The sequence below is a fragment of the Eucalyptus grandis genome, chromosome 6, assembly GCF_016545825.1.
Source record: "Eucalyptus grandis isolate ANBG69807.140 chromosome 6, ASM1654582v1, whole genome shotgun sequence".
Taxonomy (NCBI): Eukaryota; Viridiplantae; Streptophyta; class Magnoliopsida; order Myrtales; family Myrtaceae; genus Eucalyptus; species Eucalyptus grandis.
Window position 1 is genome coordinate 3622927 of NC_052617.1, and position 18617 is coordinate 3641543.

Below are 18617 nucleotides of genomic sequence, written 5' to 3' on the forward strand. Positions count from 1 at the left end.
TTTTCGGCTTAGGGTTTTGAAGCCGGCCTAGAAAGTGCCCCAAATGGCAAGTTATGCGTGTATGAACCGTTGCCTCTTGTAGTTGTGGTGGTTGTGAGTCTTGTGACTAGATACCATGGTGTGGCAAGAAAAGCGATTTGGCAGATGCGTTTGGACTATTCTGGCGATTGACGACTCATCGAAATCTCTCAGTTGAAACGGTATTGCTCTATCCGAAGGAAAGATGTGGCCGGCCTGCTCTTTCGAATCTCCATGCCGTCCGGCCTGCTCTTTCGAATACGCCACAGTCCAGAACCATGCTGTGAGGAAAACGCCCATCGTTTTCCCAAAGTCAAAAAGGTCAAAAGGTCAAAAAGTCAATGACCCCACCTCCCCCGAGAGAGGGTTATTAGAACTGAAAACGCTTCATCGTTCCCTGTTCTGGCAGCGATATCTGATCGAGGAAAGGGCCACCACCATGCACGGGAGGCGAGCAGCACCGCCGCCGTCGCCGACCCGGATCGTCGAAATGGATCCCAGGATCTGGAGCCTGCTGCCCCGGGAGCTGCTCGAGCACCTCCTCTCCTTCCTTCCCCTCAGGGCCTTCCTCCCGCTCCGCTCCACCTGCAAGCACTTCAACTCCCTACTCTTCGCTCCTTCCTTCGTCTCCAGACACTCCTCCTCCTCCACGTCTCTCTCCTCCTTCCTCCTCCTCTCCCACCCCAACTGCCCCCAGCACTACCCGCTCTACGACTCCACCGCCGGCGCGTGGCACTCCTCCGCCCTCTCCCCCTCCCTCCTCCTCCCCACCTCCAAGAACTCCTCCCTCATCTCCGCCTCCAACGGCCTCCTCTGCTTCTCCCTCCCCAACTCCTCCTCCTTCCTCATATGCAACCTCCTGACCCGGTCCCGGCGGGAGATCAAGTTCCCGTCCTTCCCCTTCGTCTTCGAGCTCCTCACCTTCGTCTCCACCCCGAAGCTCGGCTACCGGATCCTCATCCTCGCCTCCGGCTCCTCCCGGTTCGAAGCGTTCCTGTACGACTCCAGATTCCACTCCTGGCGGAAAGTCAACGGGTTTGACCGGATCCTGGGCGAAACCTACCACCAGGAGGGCGCGTACTTCGACGGGCGCCTCTACTTCGCGACGGCGGAGCCATTCTCGATCGTGCGCTTCGACCCGGAGGCCGGGACGACGGAGCGCTGCGGGCCCGAGCTGCTGCCGCCGCCGCCCCACCAGCTCACCTTCGCGAGGCTGGTGAGCGACGGCGGCGAGAGGCTGTACCTGGTGGGGGGGATCGGGGAGAACGGGATAGCGAGGGGCATGAAGCTGTGGGCGCTGCGCGGCGGCGGAGGAGGAGGAGGATTATCGGGGAGGTGGGAGGAGGTGGAGAGCTTGCCGGAGCCGATGTGCCGGAAATTCATGTCGGTGTGCTACCACAACTACGAGCACGTGTACTGCTTCTGGCACCAGGGGATGGTGTGCATCTGCTGCTACACCTGGCCGGAGATTCTGTACTACAGGGCTTCGAGGCGGACGTGGCACTGGTTGCCCAAGTGCCCGTCGCTCCCGGAGAAGTGGAGCTGCGGCTTTAAGTGGTACTCCTTTCTTCCAGAGATATCCGCCATGGCTTGAGGCTTCTAGGCTCGAGCTTTGTTCTATAAAACCTCGAATCGCATTACAATTAGCCTGCCGTCCCGTCTGTTGAAATAAATTAAAGTCGCAGTTTTTGCGCTAGTATTGCACAGATCAGAATCACGACGCTCTGTTCTATAAAATCTCGATTCATTTCGTGTTGCAGATCATTCACTGATGGTAGAATTGGGTTAGTCTTAGTAGGGAGAATTGCCGTGCTATTCTCAGTCCGGCGGTTCGCCTTGCACGCCGCCGTCTCGACTCGAGGGAGCTCGGGGTCAATGCTAATCAGTTCAGTCACGTTATTGCCTGTTTGGTTATCATTTTGGGGCGAATTCATGAGAGAGGATTGGAGTAGGACGTGGTTTGATGTAGAGCACACACCCAACCTCGATTTGGCCAACCGAACTGTCCCAACTGTTTCGGAGCGGCGGCCTTGAGTGTCCTACTGGACGAATGACTAGCCACGCCTCTTGTGTCCTTTCCTGTCCGCTGCGGGCAAAGTCCCAAGTCCGCCAACCCTCTAGAATCTCGACTCGTTCAAAGCTTGCAACTCGTCCATTCAATCGACCCTCCGTCTAAATTTGGTCATTTTGGTCGCCGTTTTACACCTCTGTCTCTTGACAAAAGATGATTGCTATATATCAAACTTTTCAAACAACTGAAATTATAGTAGGACAAAGCTTGCAGAGGATTGTTAGGTTATTGGGCTCATTTTGATGTATAATTGATGTACTTACTCTAATCATCCATAGTTTTGATTTGTTGATTGATTCGCGTTATCATTTCATGACAATATAATCAAACCTCTCTCTCTCTCTCTTTTTTTTTCCTGCTAAGCGTGGTTAATAAGCCCGTCTAGAATACTTCATAGCACGGCATCATTGTTTATTGTTACTAACAACATTATGTCCCTAGTGATCCTTGAAAGTGGAGCAGAAAGTTGTGAATTCCTTATCTTTTACTTTGGAGGTATGATGGATATAATTTATTTAAATAATAATTTCAGAATATTTGTCGAACAATCCAATTACGAACGTTTACAATTTCTTATATACGATTTTCTTCTCATGTAAAAAAGAGAAAATTGTTGTCGTGCAATTCACAGGAGAATAGAAATGCTTGATGAACTTGAAAAAATGGAAGCAAGTAATTTCCTTGAGAGAAACTTTCCTTGTTTGGATGTTCAAAGTGAGAGAGAAATGACAGGAAACAAGGCAGGCCCGCTTTTGAATCTCTCATCAGCAATGGAAGGACATAGAGGGAAATTTTACCTTGTCAAAGCTTTTTTACCCCAAAATTTAGGGAAATAAAGTGGTGTCATTTTCTAAAAAAAACAGCATTTTGTCTCAAATAAAGGTTTGAAATGGCTAAGTAATCTCAAATAAGGGCTTGAACTCATTGGCCGGTCAAATCTTTGTCGGTGGAATTTATCTGGCAACTAAGACAGGAACAATGCAACTACGTAAAAGATGGATAAATTCCCCAAATTAAATCGAGATTTAGTTCTCTCTTTCATTTTTCTTCTTCTTCTTCCGTTGCTCGAGTAAAATTCTATTGCTCATTCCTTGCGAACAATCTCTTGAGAACATATTGCTCACTCTCGACTGCCTCTCTCTCTCTCTCTCTCTCATCAACTATAATTTGGTTTTAGTTTAAATAAAACCTGCCGAACGAGTGTTACGCGATTTTTTAAGGCCAATTTGCCTCAGTCTTAAAGGCATTGACCTGAAAACTTTGGGGTAAAAATTTGAAATCATTTGACATAGGTCTACTCGGTCTGCCTCTACTTTTGAATTTGTCCGTCAGAGAGAGGAGTCACCCATGCATCCAAATATTGTAATTTCTGCTTATAGGAAAAGCGAAATGATCAGAATTTTTTTAGCCGAAATCAAGAGTCGATTGCGTGCTAGTGTTGTGCATGAGCTTGTCGTGTGGAATCTAGCGAACCGAACGACCTCATTGTAAGCTGTAATTTCTCCTATTATTAGGGATGCTTTGGTATAAGAGAAGAAGAAATGACAGTGTAAAATGGTTTTTTTTTCTCCCTCTGGGTGGTTCGAGAAATTCTGCTGCAAACTACTAGGACAGAGCTGCTCTGTCTTGACACTGTCCAACGATCCGGGCCCTGGATACGACATTGTGCATCCCGTGTGAAGTTGGACTCGTGGCCTTTTGCTGTACTTCCGTTGTTTCGCTGATTTTAGGATTCACTCGCAGATTGTATCATACATTCAATGCGTTGGGGCTCGCTATGCAGATGATGATCCGCTGGAGATGCTATTATCATATAGCTATAGAATTTATGGCCCAGAATGCTGTGTCCTATACCAATCGCTAGAATGGGGGCTTTAGAAGAGACATGACTATAAATGAGCGTGTTTGAGAAATAGGTAGTGCTACCCTAATTGAGGATAAGACGAAAGAAGTACGTTCTGGTCATCTGAACATGTGAAAAAGACGACATCGTAGAAGCTCTGGCGAAAAGTGTTGGTGTCGTGATGGGAGATGTAGGTGAAAAATTTGGTGGGAAATATCTAACAGAATGTGGATGGGAGCTTTTGACAAAGACGTCATTGAAGATTTGATGTTGAATGGAATGTAATGTCATGTATTGAACCTTCTAGGGGCCTGCAACTGGTAGGAGAAAGGAGAAGATTTCATTTTCCCCAACCAAAGTATCTTTTGGCTAATCACTAACTTCATTTTCTTTCGCATCATTCCTCTTTAAGAATGAGGAAATTAAAATTTATTTTTCTTTCCTCCAGTTTCCTCACAATTTCTATTAACAAATAAAGCGCAAAAATCTTTAACATACCTACTGAGGGAGTGAAAAAAGAACCACCCGAATTGAAACTTGAACCTAACCAAAGCAACTAAAACAAAATTGAATCTTTCTAGTTCGGATTTTCTTTTTTTGTTTAGATAGGAAGTAAAACAAATGGATGTATCGCGATTCGGTTTGATTTCGAATTATAAAACAAAACTAATTAGAAACACGTTATCTAACCCATTTCAAAACCCAAAACAATCGTAGTAAATAGTGTTTATTAAACAATTTCGCAAACAAAGAAAACGAAACCCTAGCGAAACTCAAATCGTTTTATATTCAGGTTTTGTGGATCGATTTACCACAACAATATGTATACCTCTTTCATGTTCGGGTTAGAGCGGGGGACGTAACACCGACGGTGGTTGGCGCTGATGTTTGCTTAGGCTATTTTCTCGTTGAGATGACTTGTGATTGGCTCACGAACCTCGATGTTTGATATTGACAGCATCTTCCTTTTGATGCTAGGCAAGAAAATCTCTATGCTCCCATGATAGAAAACGAAGGTGACTGGCTGATGAATTACGTCGTAAATCGAATGATGACAAACGGTTTAACCCGTCTGTTTCTCCCCTATAATAAGTCCAATTGTACGGCTCACAATTAGTTATCTTGACTGATCTTAGTGACATTTCTTTCCACTCTCCTCTCCCTTCCTTTCGTATTTACCTGAATGACCCGTCAATCATGAAATTAGAAATCGGGGACTTCGGGCGTGGGTTGAAAAATTCATGGAAAAACCCTCCCTCCCTCTCTTTTTTTTTCAAAAATATTTTTTTTGGGTGACTATTTAAACGGTTTATTGTATGAAAAGATATATTTTTTTATGAATTATGGGCTAAGTCAATGATGGGAATCAAAACGATAATATCTTTTAGCGTATCGGAAGTCACTTGACCCCACACCCTCCTTAGTCTGGCTTTTTTCTAGCCACTACCTTAACGACACTAATTAAAATATATTGCGAAAATTAGTGTGAACGGGAAATTGGTGAATATCTCAAAAGGCTGCTTGATTCGACTTTAATGTCAAATGAGAGCCCCCACCCCTCTCAACTTTCTCTGCCTTTTTTCAAGAGATTAGATTTTAATTTTTGTGAAACATGATGAGGACGTTTAACAGATTTCCATGTGTTGAACTTTGGCAATCCGATAGACATTAGCGAAAGGTTCCGGTGCCATGAATTACGTGATTTAATCACGAATTACGGAAAAAGCCGGGTAGTATATCCAACATCCGATGCCTTTGTCCATGTAACTTGACTAGTATAATGATTGGATCCTTTGTAGAAGGTAACTCAGTTATGGAGGCGAAATTCTGATAGGATCAAACATCTCTTGCGCTCCTCGGTGTTGCCGCATCGCAAGCTTGAGCTGGCCGGTGTACTACTTCCCTCGAGCGAGCACTAGGCCATCAGCTAGCACCGTGACATCAAAGCAAGTGGACGAGGCGATTAGCATGCCCCTGTCAGAAACACTAGAAGCGAAAGTTCGAATGTCTCGAACCATTGAACAAGCATCATTGTGATTTGGTACAGATTGCAACCGGTGGGGCAATTGCGATGGCAATTGCCTGGGGAGTCCACCACACCACACATGTTTTTGGATCTGCTGGAGATATCTCGAACATTTGATGTTTAAAGACTTCCGTATGCTTCACCTGTTTGTTTGGGTTTTCCTACTTCAGTTCGGATGCTTCGCTGTAGATTTACAATGTCTGGCTGCCAATATAACTTTGATGTATAGAAATTTTTTGTGTGATGACCATTTTGCATTTGCTTAATTTGTAAATTAATTTCCATTTGAGTGAAAGCACGAAGAACCTTTGCATTTGCTTTATTTTAAGGTGTTTATTTAACATTTCATGGTTATAGGTATCTCTACAGCTACGAACACTTCACAGCCACTTTTAATATGGTATTCTACCCAGTTCTAAGGTGCTGCATTTTTTAATCCATCTTCGAAATGCATAAACCACAATGCCACACGGCATCACAATCATAACGGACGCCGCACAATTATGATCGAAACTGCAATCATACCAAATGAATCCGTGATTTGGACCTGCCATAGGTTTTTAAGGCAAAAATAACTTTCTCCAAGCACTGCCAAAAGAATGAGCTCTTTGTGGAATAGAAACTCACGGGATCAACATTTTTATCTCTTCAATTTTGACTGCCTTTGCTGCCCCAAAATACATGTTCTGGGTTTCTTCCTTTTCAATTGAAACAGACGATGAGATTCTCTACACTACAAAGTATATCTTTTCGATCTCTCGGTGAATCTCAATCTTTAATGCTATTTCACATGGATTGATACTTCGAATAATTGAGATTCTGAATAGGGAGTACAAGTGGAGTTGATGATATTCATTTACATAAAGAAGTACATGTTTTCGAAGAGTCCGTCAGGGAGAAGAGTCCGATAGTGTAGAGTTGCTTGGATTTGCTGCATCATGTTGCTTTGTCTAATACCACGCGTGTGAAATCTTCGGTCGCCATTAATTTATTTGTAGGTTTCAAATGTTATTCCAGGCTTAATGTCATGATCTCCAAAGTTAAGTGGGGGCTAATGATATATAGCCTCTCAATTTAGGAAAAAGTTATGGGCATAAGATTCACACGATCTCGCGATACACGTAGAGTTGGACACACACGATTGAGATTATCCGATTCGTTTCGATTTAGGATGTGGTAGATCAATTGAGATTAAATTTTGATGCGAGAATGTGATGATCTTATTCACTCAAGGAGCTCTTGAACTCAATTTGCAATCGATCTTCCTTCAATCAGATTGGAAGAGAAACCTACCGCAGTCTAGATGGAAGGGTTGAGGGTGTTCTCGATCAAAGACATACATTCCTACCTAGAAATAGAACTTCAATTATGGGGAAACAAGCATAAGCATCAATGTTCCCTACAAAAGCAAAGGTTTTTCTGGGGATGGGAGACAAGGGACTTTGGTAACCCAAAAGATCCGTGAGTGTCTTACTCAAATTTCAGTCGTCGATTTAACGATTGAGATAAGTTGAGACATTGAATGGAGCACATCCACTAACTAGACCCAACAGTAGTAGTCCGCCCCATCACGCATGAATATCGTTATTGTACTATCCTTATCTAACAAGCCAAGCGCTCGAATTAAGAGAGGAAAACATGCGAAATACATGCCGATGCACGAAATTAAACATATCGAGAGCCATGTCCTCTTCGATTTCTCTCTCTCTACATTTCTGTGTACCGCCTCGTGCCGCGTCAGCGGGACGATAAAGGGGGCGGCAGGCAAATGGCATCGAGGACATGGATGGGGATGGATCGACGAGGGGCGAAGCGAGGGTACGCAAGAGAAGAGAAGGGACTGGAGAAAAGGCGCTCGTGGGCATGCTCGGACCCGATGGACTCTCTCCCGTCAATCAAGAACAACCCACCCATGCGCATGTGCAAGCGCAGCCCCGCCTCCACGTGGCGCGACAACTAATCCCACGCTGTACTGCCTCGCACGCCTTTTGTTGTTGGTTACGACTTTACCGATCTGGTGGCGGAATTTAGTTAGATCAGACCGGGGTCTGCCTAATTGATTAGCATTAATAGATCTCGTTAATCTTTGCCCCTGACCGTCGGGCATCATGCATTCCGCCATCAAATCGAGATGTCACCCCTCATTTAAACATGTTTAGTGAAAAACTATTTGGATTCTAAGATATTAATGAAACACGAGATGAAGACAGATGGACATTGGATCAGATAATACTCGAAAAAAAAAAATTAATTGACAAAATCTGTTAAATAAGAAGAGTATGTGACATTTTATATGTGCTAGATGTGATTTGACATTTGTAAGGTCTAAACGCTTCTCTATGCACTCACGATGCCAAGTAACCCCATAAACACATGTTGATAGAAGGCCGAACCCACAAAGAGAGGCATGGATTAAGGCTAGTGGGGACAAAGATATCCCCACCTTTCAAACAATCCAAAAGAAGTTGCAAATGCTTTTTTGTCATTGGCAATATTACTCATCATTAGACTTTTAGCTCCCATGGCACTTTGACATCGCTAATTGCATAGATGTGTACAACGGAAATGTTGGCTAAGTGAAATGGGATTATATTTTACAATTCAGTAAATAGTTTCGTTGTTCAATCTTTCGAATCAATAATTCGTCTATTTCAATGAGAAAAAATCAGAGAAGAAATGAATGTTCCAAATTGAGAAAGAGTGATATGATTCTCGAATTGACTTTGTTTTTGCCAAATTCAAAATTAGATCCCCATATCGACAATTTCGAGCACATTTACTGGTTTGTATAGATAAACTCAACGGTTTGTGTTGAAATTCGTGCATCTATTCATTATTTATTTTTACCGTTGGAACCGTGATGATGCTTTTGCTATGCGGATATGATGAATTGATGTAATTAATATTTCGAATTAGGGGAGTCGATAAATCTAATTAAAGAAAGATATTAAAGTTAACGAGGGGGGTTTCTCAACTCCCAAAGGAGAAGCCCCATCGAACAGAGAGAACCTTCTCCGCACGCGTTTAAAGGAAGCTTTCGCACGTGCGGACTCGTCTTTGGAATTGGTATGGTCCATCTCCGACCAGCACGTGTCGGCTCATCTTCCCATGTCCTCTTCCAGGTGTTAACTACCCCTCTCCTCCTCTCCATCCATCCCTCTCTCTATTTCTCTCTCTCTCTCTCTCTCTCTCTCTCTCTAAAACCCCTCCGAAGCTTAGGCTCCGAATCCATCGCGCTCCGAAACGGCCCGAACAGCCTCCTCGACCCGGGTCGACCCGCCCGACTCCTCGATTGATGCGCCTGGCTCACCGGAGCCCGCCGCCATGGAGACCGAGAATCCGGTGACCTTTGCCTACGTCGGGAGGAGCTTCGCCGCCCACGGCGCCGGCGCCGCCGACCTCGAGTCCTCCTCCTCCTCCGCCTTCAGCGACTGCAACAGCGACAGATCCGGCGAGTTCACCTCCGCCTCCTCCCAGAGCCGCCGCCTCCTCGTCGCCTGCGCCTCCGACGACTCCGAGGACTTCATCCGCCAGCTCGTCCGCGACCTCGACTCCTGCTGCCTCGACGAGCAGAAGCAGGCCGCCCTCGAGATCAGGCTCCTCGCCAAGAACAAGCCCGAGAACCGCGTCCGCATCGCCCGGGCCGGCGCGATCAAGCCCCTCATCGCTCTCATCTCGTCCTCCGATCCTCAGGTGACTACGAGAGATCATTTTGTGGATCGGTCGTTCGTCGTCCCCGACCGCGGCGGAGCAAATTTTTTGAAATTTCGTCCAATTGGTATACAGTTGGATGTGACCGTAATTAACTGTTGCATAAAAACGCTTTCTTGTCTGCTCAGTTGCAAGAGTACGGCGTCACGTCGATTCTCAACCTCTCGCTCTGCGACGAGAACAAGGAGGTGATAGCGGGGTCCGGTGCGATAAAGCCGTTGGTGAGGGCCCTGAGGACGGGGACGGCGACGGCGAAGGAGAACGCCGCGTGCGCGCTGCTTCGCCTCTCGCAGATCGAGGAGAACAAGGTGGCCATCGGGCGGTCGGGGGCGATCCCGCTGCTGGTGAACCTCCTGGAGAGCGGAGGGTCGCGGGGGAGGAAGGACGCCTCGACGGCGCTCTACTCGCTCTGCTCCGCCAAGGAGAACAAGGTGAGGGCGGTGCAGGCCGGGGCGATGCGGCCGCTGGTGGAGCTGATGGCGGACCTCGGGTCGAGCATGGTGGACAAGGCGGCGTTCGTGGTGAGCACGCTGGTGGCGGCGGCGGAGGCGAGGGCGGCGCTGGTGGCGGAGGGGGGAATACCGGTGCTGGTGGAGCTGGTGGAGGTGGGGACGCAGAGGCAGAAGGAGATCGCCGTGGTGGTTCTGCTGCAGCTCTGCGAGGATAGCGTCGCCTACCGGACGATGGTTGCTCGGGAAGGGGCGATCCCTCCGCTCGTGGCCCTGTCGCAGTCCGGCACCAATCGCGGAAAGCAAAAGGTAAGACGCCCCAGTTGACTCTTCTGCGCGTGTCGGGTGCAGGCGCCGAGCTCCGCCGCCGCGGGTCGGCGAGCCCGCGGCGGCTCCCGCGGCGGCTGACTGACGTGGCGGTCATGTTTCGAGGAAAACACAATTTGTTTTCTCTTTTTTCTCTTTTGAGTGTTTTGCCACGTCAGTCGTCGCCGGGAGTCTGCCCTTTTCTTTTGCCTTTTTTAGTAATTTCTGTTTATTTCCCCACTTTCCTCGATAATTTTCTTTTCCGAAAATTCACTTCTCGACGCTGTCCGGTCACGAATATTCGTTGCTTACCGGAGAGGGAGGAGCAGGGAGCACCACCGACCGCCGTCGGCGGCGTAGGTTTCGGTCCCATCATTTTCTTTCGGGGAAATTAATAAATAAAAAAAAAATCCTAGTTTTTGTCGTCCGTCTCTGTTGTCCTTGGCTTAGACATGATGGGCTCCCCGATAATGCAAGGCACTAAAAAGATTCGAACGACGAAATCGTGTCGCTCTGATCAAAGATATTATTGGCCGCACGACAGAGGATGTCAGGGCCAAAATAGTCTTCTCAGTTCGGGCCGGAGGGTGGCAAAGTATATTCGTTTTCCATCCCACCCCACCCCACGACCTGTGCTCGGACCGATAGACCGTCTGTTGCTTTCTTTATAAAAACGATTTCGTCGATTATATTCCGTGGATTTTAAATTTTTTGGGGTTAAATTAAGGGCGTGATTGGATGCTGATGGTTGCGGAAATGTGGACAGGCGGAGACACTGATCGAGCTTCTACGGCAACCGAGATCCGGCGACGCCGCTGCCAGGACATCATAGGTGTCAGCTTGAGAAGGTGGTGGTGTCCCCCTCCGGCCCACCCGACCACCAACCGCCACATGCTTCCCCTCTGTTTTCCCCTGTATCTAATCCCCTTCCCCAGCGGAGAAAAAAGAAAAATCGTATGTAAAAATCCTTCCCCCCTCCCACAGAAAAAGAAAAGAAAAAGAACTGTAAATACGAGTGAATTTTCTCCTCTTTTTGTTTTTATTTGATTTGGGGAATCAAAACGACACTGTTTTGTTGTTTCTCTTATCCTTTTTTTTTTTTTTTTTGGACGGAATGAGTGAGTGGATTTCTGATGTGTGACCGGATTTGAATTGTTCTCTGGGGCTTTGTGCTCGACGATGTCACTGTTTTGGATTTTGAAAAAAAGAGAGATGGTGGTGCCTTGCCCTTCTAAGTTCTAACGTGTGCGTGGAATTTGGGGGCCTTGTATAAAAGGACAAGAAAGGGTTTGCGAAAAGGAAATGCCACGAGCCACACCTTTCTTTTTAAAGAGAAAGCAAAAAAAAAAAAAGAGATGAGATATTTAATATTTATAAAAGAAATAAAAAAAGAAGAAGCAAAAGATTAAATAGAGTGGAGAAAAATAAAATAAAAAATTAGGCGGTGGTGTTGGGCTCTTCTATAATTCGCCCGTTGCTGTCTCCCCATCTCTCTTCCATCGCTCTCAATCCCACCGCGAGCAAAGGCGTGCGGGGATGACTGGAGGCTGAAGCGGTAGGCGACTTTTCTAAGGCCTCGCGTCCCACCATGTTGGACCACGTGACCTGTTCCTATTGGTCGTATGCCTCTTTCGTTCGTACGGCCTTTGCCATCCATGTGTCGCCATCGCGGGGATGGCCATTGGATGATGGCCGCTTTATGTGCAATCGATTGCTTCGGCTTTTTCCATTGCTTTTTTTTTTTTTCTCGTCCCATAACAAAGAAGGAACTTTATTGACATAATGCGATTATCGACTCCTAAAATCGCTGCCACTGAATTAGGTTTAGTCAGTAAGATTCACCGCAATTTCTTCACTATTCCTTTTTCGGCCGTACAAAATCTTCAACTTACCTTCCCTAATCTTTTACTTTTCCTCCTTCGAAATATCATAACTACTAACGAGCCAACTATTATTTATTTATACGTGTAATCTTTCTTCATATATAAATTAAAACTTTTATGTTTGACTTTTTAATATATAGTCTTCCTCCATCGATGGTTAGGAAATTCTTTAGCATGATCGTTTGGATTTCCGACTCTCATGTCGAATCTAAGAATATCTCAAGAGACGATGTCCTAAATATGACTTGGAACTCAAGAAACCGCTTAGTGGGCAATCTTTGTAAAGCATAAAATATGCATGCTTCATTTTACCTTATGTGACCTTTAAGATCTTTATGGGGACTTGCAGTTCACATAATTCAACTCCACCATATTACTTTGTTTGGTTGCCTTTAAGTATATGCCGATTGGTAGCAAAAGCATATTCACGATTTGGTTAAATTCAATTCCACTTTAAAGATGACCAAATCTGAGGTGAATTGTCGCCAGATTCAGTAACATTAGAGCATTGTAGTCTCCAAGAAACATTATTTCGTTGTGAATGATAGATATTTTTAAGTGACCTAATTGGTATTTCAAAGCTTGAAATATCTTTAAAGGCCGATAGCACTCAAAATCTTCTCCGATTTCCAAACGTGTCTCAACATCCACTAATATACACTACAATCGTCTATGCTCATTAACACTAAAACGTACTACTATTCCAAGACTTAATTATATATTCATCATCTTATAAACTCGACGACATCTATAGGGTCTTTAATTATTATTATTTTTTTCACTCGGAAATAAAGAACGCTCCGATTCCTTCGAACAATCTACGCTGCCTTCTAGACTCCCAACCGTAAGAAGCGGAAAACCTTGACCCAGTCGACGTGGAGTCACCAGTGGGGGCCGCACGACCCAAACTGACCCAAACTCCACCCAACCCCTCGAAATTTAAAATAAAAAGAATATAAAACTAAATTAGACAAAAGAAAAAGTCCGAGCCTCCTCCATACGTAGCGAGAGCATCCCCGAAAGGGAGGCAGGTCAACGCGCAAAACCACTGTCTTGAACCATGGTGGTTGTAGTTGTAGTCGTAATTGACAAAGCTACAAAGAGGCTGACTTAGCCTTTTGCTTCATCGTTTCGTCCCTTGCCCCCTTTCGACGACACCCCCGAGTTGTCCCTCTCTCCGTCTCTTCTGACCTCGCTCGATCCATCCATTCCTGTAAAGTCAAAAACCGATGCCGCGTCGGGATTCGAGATTGCCCTCTTTGGCCGCGTGAAAGAAAATGAAGCGATTCCGTGAGTCCCTTTATCGATGGAGACAGAGCATTGTGATTTTAACACATCGAACTGGTCGTGCGCCGCCGAGGGATTGCTGAGTTTCGGATACCCATGCTGGATATGGATGGATCGTTCAAACCGGCAGTCGAGTCTCAGCATATCCTTAACATAGAATGGAGCGTCATAGAGTTGCGCACGCGGTTTGCTCGGGTGGGGCTATACGAATATGTCCCTAATCCAACGTCACCTAGATATGAATTGCTGCACTCCCGCATAGGCATGGCGCTGCCTAAAACAGTACATTTTAGAGCCGTGCGGGCAAGGGCAAACGATCATTAGAGTGGACAATGTTTGACCTTTCTAGAGGAGGAAAAAGTTTTATGAATTCTCTATGTTAAGGTACATGTATAAAGGCGCTGGGCAAGAAAGAGTCTTATGACGGATGATTACTATGTTATGAAGCAATCGGCTTGTCCTTTTTATTGATTAAGTCAATCACTTTAGTTTTGAAGCACAAGAAATTCCAACTAGATTTGGTGATAGTGTCAGAAACTTAAAAAACTTGTCCAAGGTAAAGTTTTGATCTCACCCCACAACTAGATTTCGTAAATTACTCAAAGTAAAGGTGGATTGGATAGGCTGGAGTTGTTAGGATTAGCACTCAAATACAATGAAAGAGAGAGTAAAAACGTAAAAGAGGAATTGAGATATAAATTTTATCCCGATTCATCCTTAAACTAAGACTAGGTCCATTAGAGGATCATATTGTAATTAACATCCCACACCTCTCAATTACAACCCTCAATTTTATACTTAGTAGTTATTACCGTACCATCCCGTTAATGAGAAGTATAAATTACCTCCAACAGAAGTCTTATAGTTTCGAGCGACTTTCATACTATTAATTTTCTCTGGTGTGGTGCTTTCCCTAGCAAAGATCTTCCCCTTGATTGAGCTAGACTTGTATCGTTATATTCGAAGGGATGCTCGTGCCGGTCGCCTCTTGCTTGTTTAACCTACCAATCTAAGGTAAAGTCGTACGTCTCATTCGATCCTCTCGCCTATTCCCCAATACTCATGTTCATACCAAATGTAAACGTAGATACTCGATCATTGAGGTCGGCATACTCAAGTGAAAGTAATGTAGACAGAGCACGACGCAGCCTCCTCAAACCTCGTTACAAAGCGGCTACGACGGAATAGGAACCACGTGTTAATTAAAAGCTAAGCAACCGACCAGACACGTTTCCTTGGAGTAATCATTTCACTTTTCCTAAGTTTCTACCTGCTAGTTTTAGAGAAAATATGATAATGAAATGAGGGTTTGGCGAGAGATCGAGTGCGTCCACAATGCCGTCGCTCGTTTATCACGAGGCGATCGGGAAGGCGCCGACGGGGATACTTTTGATCGGTAGGTCCGATCAATTATTTATTCATATGTCACCATGTTACACTAACATATAGTTCTTAAATTTATATATATGTCTACATCGATTTTTGTTTTTTCATGATTGAATTTGAAGAGAAACTATTGCGAGTTGCTTTTTAAAAGTCTCGATTTTATTTTAGAAATTATGATGAAATTAAAGTGTGTGGCATGACCCATTGGTGGGCAGCCAAGTTATTTTGACTTTGGATACTTCATCGCAGAAGTCATAGGGTCGAAACTCCGCAACTATTAACACGTCTTAAGTGAATGTCATGGTGGTGGAGTCCTGTGTTAACTTCCCCTAGGTATTGATGCTTGGCTCAAGATGCACTACGCATTGTATGGGCTATGGGTTGGCGATTAATGTAAGCAAAAGTCGGGCCCGACGGATCTTGGGTCACCAAAAAAAAAAAAAAGAGTGTGTGGCATGATATTTGTCTTGAAATTGTGAAGTTACTTCTTGATATAATGGAGAATATTTCGCTTGAGGAAAACAAAAGAAAATGATAATGATAAAGAGCATAATTAAATATCATATTGAATGTTCTTTCATCGAATAAAAGCTCAAATCGTTTATGGTACTTTCTTGAAATATAAAGATGCTCCATCGTCTTCTCATACTCCCACATCTTAGGATGGATCTGCGCGATACCCAGTTGAAGGTATTCACCTTTTCATTTCTATGTAAAGTACGACACTCGCAGAAATAAAATAAATAAATGTCAGAGAATAAAAATTTATGTAAAGTCTTTATGAATTGGAAATATTAGTAATTAGAGAAAAGTGTTTTCAAATAGCAACAAAAAAATTCAATTTATGAAAGGGTTTTTACTCGCTCTCCAAGAATTGTATAACAATTTAGAGAAATGAAAAATTATTTCTGTATATTATTATAGATAACATTTAAAGTCTACATTGTACATTTTGTTGCGTTACAGCGACAAGTATGTATACTTCAAGGATATTTCATTAGCATCAATTATTCCTATGGACAAAAAGTCTACATGGTACATTTCATTGTGTTATAGCGACAAGTATGCATACTTCATGATGTTTCATTACCAACTATTTTTCCCATAAATATTGACAATCAGCTAAGCTTTAAAGGTAAGCACTTAAAATAAGAAAAGCAAAATTGTGGAAGTATATATCGATCTCATGTACCTCTCCTAATATTTGTCCCATATATAAAGATTTATTGAAACTATTGGCAAAATAAGGTAGATAGATATGGAGCCACTAACTCTGTTTATTTTATGCACATATTGAAGTAGTAATTTAAAAAAAGAAAAGGTTTATGACTAATGGAACAGTTATCAACTTAGTATAATGAAAAATAAATAAAATTGGGTACAGAGAAAAGAAAAATCGTGTGATAATGTTATAAGAAAGTAGTTGGTAGAATATCATTCAAATCGGAGAAGAGAGATAAAAAATAATGAGTAGTTGAAGTTATGAAGTGAAACCCCCATGCATACTTTTGGCGGGGCTAAAAGATAAGGACCAAAGGGCGTTTTTTTTTTTGGTCGAAACCAAAGGGCGTTTGAACGGTTCTCTTTTCCATGACATGTCACTTCATCGTGATAAAAAGAAAAGAAAAAGAGAAAGAGAAAGAGAGAAACAAAAGTCTTCGTTTAAAGCTTCGTTATTTTGCATACGTCATGTGATAGTAGGTGGGAACAAAATTGCAATTACCGGTGGTTTCTCTTTTAAATAGATAATTAAAAAAACATCATGAGATTTCCATCCTATATATTATAGGCATCTCTGCTTTTGGAACTTACAATCTAGACCTTGAGTTGTCACTTTTTTTTCTTAAGTTGGTGAGGTGTACTTTTTTTTTTTTTAAACTTTTTTCTGTTTTTGTTCGCTTTTAAATTCTTTTCTTTCTTTTTTTCTTTCGCCGGGTCGCCGGCCTCGGCCATGGCCGGCAGACGGCCGACAAGGGCGGCCTCGCCGAGCACGGCGAGGCTCGCCGTAGGCTGAGGCGAGGTCGGCCTCGCCTTGGCCGGGAGGAACAGTTCCTCTAGGAGCTCCGCGGGCTTCTAACGGACTCCTTTTTTTGAGAAGCTCCTAGTTTTCCTCTATGTCAACTTTGAGAAGCTCCTATTTTATGTCACATCGCACTTATTTATAGAAATTGTTATTTTCCTTTACAAATTGCCCTTCTTAAAAAAAAAAAAAAAAAAACCTTAACATGTGCTTTTTTCTCGTCCACCCATTGACACCACCTCCTGACCCGACCCTCCTTCCCCCTTTGGCGTCCCTGATCGTCGCCGACCTTGGACTTGAGGCCGATGACGACCGCTGCCTTAGACATAATCTAGAGCATATCGAGGCCTGGTCTCCAATGGCCACCGCCATGGGAGACCCGAGAGCTCTCGCATTGCCCTTTGAGCCCATCATGGTTGAGTTTATGGCTTGCACAAGCTTGATTTCCATGGTCCCTAGCCGCGAGCTCCTTTAGAGAGAGGGGAGAGACGGTGGGTCATCTGGGCAAGGGGCTCGATGGCGAGAGGCACTCGAGGCTTGACGATAGGGTTTAGGCGTTTACGTGTCTTTTCATTTTTAATGAGATGCAAATTGTAGAGTCTTTAAAACAATGATAATATTTGAGATGTAAGCATAAATTTGAAAATATTTTTTCAATTATCCCTATTGTTATTTAATGCTAACAAACGATTAAATTTACAAAGTTATCATTTCTCATAGGACTAGACCACAGTCCGAGTCCGACTGAACCATAATAATATGAAAAACTATACCAAAAGCACAATTGAAAAACAGTATATAGATTTTTTTTCCATTAATTAAAATGGTGTTGAAGTTCATGCTCGGCTGCATACTTAATAAAGTAGGGCTTTTATTAGTAAGTGTCCCCGATATACTAGATAAGAATCTAAAGATAAAAGAGCAAAACTTTCAACGCACCTTAGAGATTATCAACTGCTAAAGATATATTCTCTTTTTTTAGCATTATCAAATGAATACCAAATTTTCAAAACATGATTAATATCTCTTATCAAGTGCACCATGACTTCTTTTTAATATGGTCCAATAAAGGAAAAAAGCAAAGGGAGATCTTCTCATTGACGTCACGGGCGACGTGATACTACTATGAGTACAAATAATGAGTCCACCACTAAGAATCCAAATCAATATACCATGGAAAAGTGGGAGGGCCTGTTTGTTTGCAGTTAAATAGAAGCAACTCTTTTTCATTTGTTCATTAAAGTTTAAAATATTATTTAAATTTAGAAAATAATTATTCTTTTTTTTTATCAGCAAACAACATCACTTGATTTACTATTTCATATGAGGGAAAATAACACTCAGAACATTAGTGCATAAAAGATCAAATAAAGTAGGGGGGGTTAGAAATCCAGTTCGGGGGTAAGGAGTTGTTTCAGCATGCCTTCACTATCCAATCCGTAGGGTGATTTGTGCTGCGGTTGCAGTGGGCCAGGGTGAGGCCCGGGAGATGGCCGAGTTTAGCTTGGGCTCGACTCACAATCGATTGCAGTTCCCAACTCAGTTCAGTCGAAGTCTTTAACGCGTGCACTAGAGATAAACAGTCAGAGTGTACTTGAGGAGAGAGAAAGTTACGGC

At 43.8% G+C, this 18617-nt stretch overlaps 2 protein-coding genes across 2 annotated transcripts; both read left to right on the forward strand.

The window, feature by feature from the left end:
* Positions 1-399: 399 nt before the first annotated feature.
* LOC104447787 (F-box/kelch-repeat protein At5g43190) lies at positions 400-1777 on the forward strand. Its single transcript, XM_018876496.2, has one exon. The coding sequence runs from the start codon at positions 458-460 to the stop codon at positions 1610-1612; it is 1155 nt and encodes a 384-aa protein (XP_018732041.2). The 5' UTR covers positions 400-457; the 3' UTR covers positions 1613-1777.
* A 7318-nt stretch (positions 1778-9095) lies between these two features.
* LOC104447786 (U-box domain-containing protein 4) lies at positions 9096-11560 on the forward strand. Its single transcript, XM_010061494.3, has 3 exons — positions 9096-9651; positions 9798-10427; positions 11191-11560. Exons 1-3 carry the CDS (start codon positions 9283-9285, stop codon positions 11254-11256), a joined length of 1065 nt encoding a protein of 354 aa, XP_010059796.1. The 5' UTR covers positions 9096-9282; the 3' UTR covers positions 11257-11560.
* The last annotated feature ends 7057 nt before the right edge of the window (positions 11561-18617 follow it).

Excerpts from the sequence above, each read along its gene's own strand:
- LOC104447787 (XM_018876496.2), top strand. The coding sequence starts at position 458 with ATGCACGGGAGGCGAGCAGCACCGCCGCCGTCGCCGACCCGGATCGTC.
- LOC104447786 (XM_010061494.3), top strand. The coding sequence starts at position 9,283 with ATGGAGACCGAGAATCCGGTGACCTTTGCCTACGTCGGGAGGAGCTTC. Across the intron at positions 9,652-9,797 it reads TCTCGTCCTCCGATCCTCAG|TTGCAAGAGTACGGCGTCAC; the intron begins GTGACTACGAGA and ends TTGTCTGCTCAG. Across the intron at positions 10,428-11,190 it reads CCAATCGCGGAAAGCAAAAG|GCGGAGACACTGATCGAGCT; the intron begins GTAAGACGCCCC and ends AAATGTGGACAG.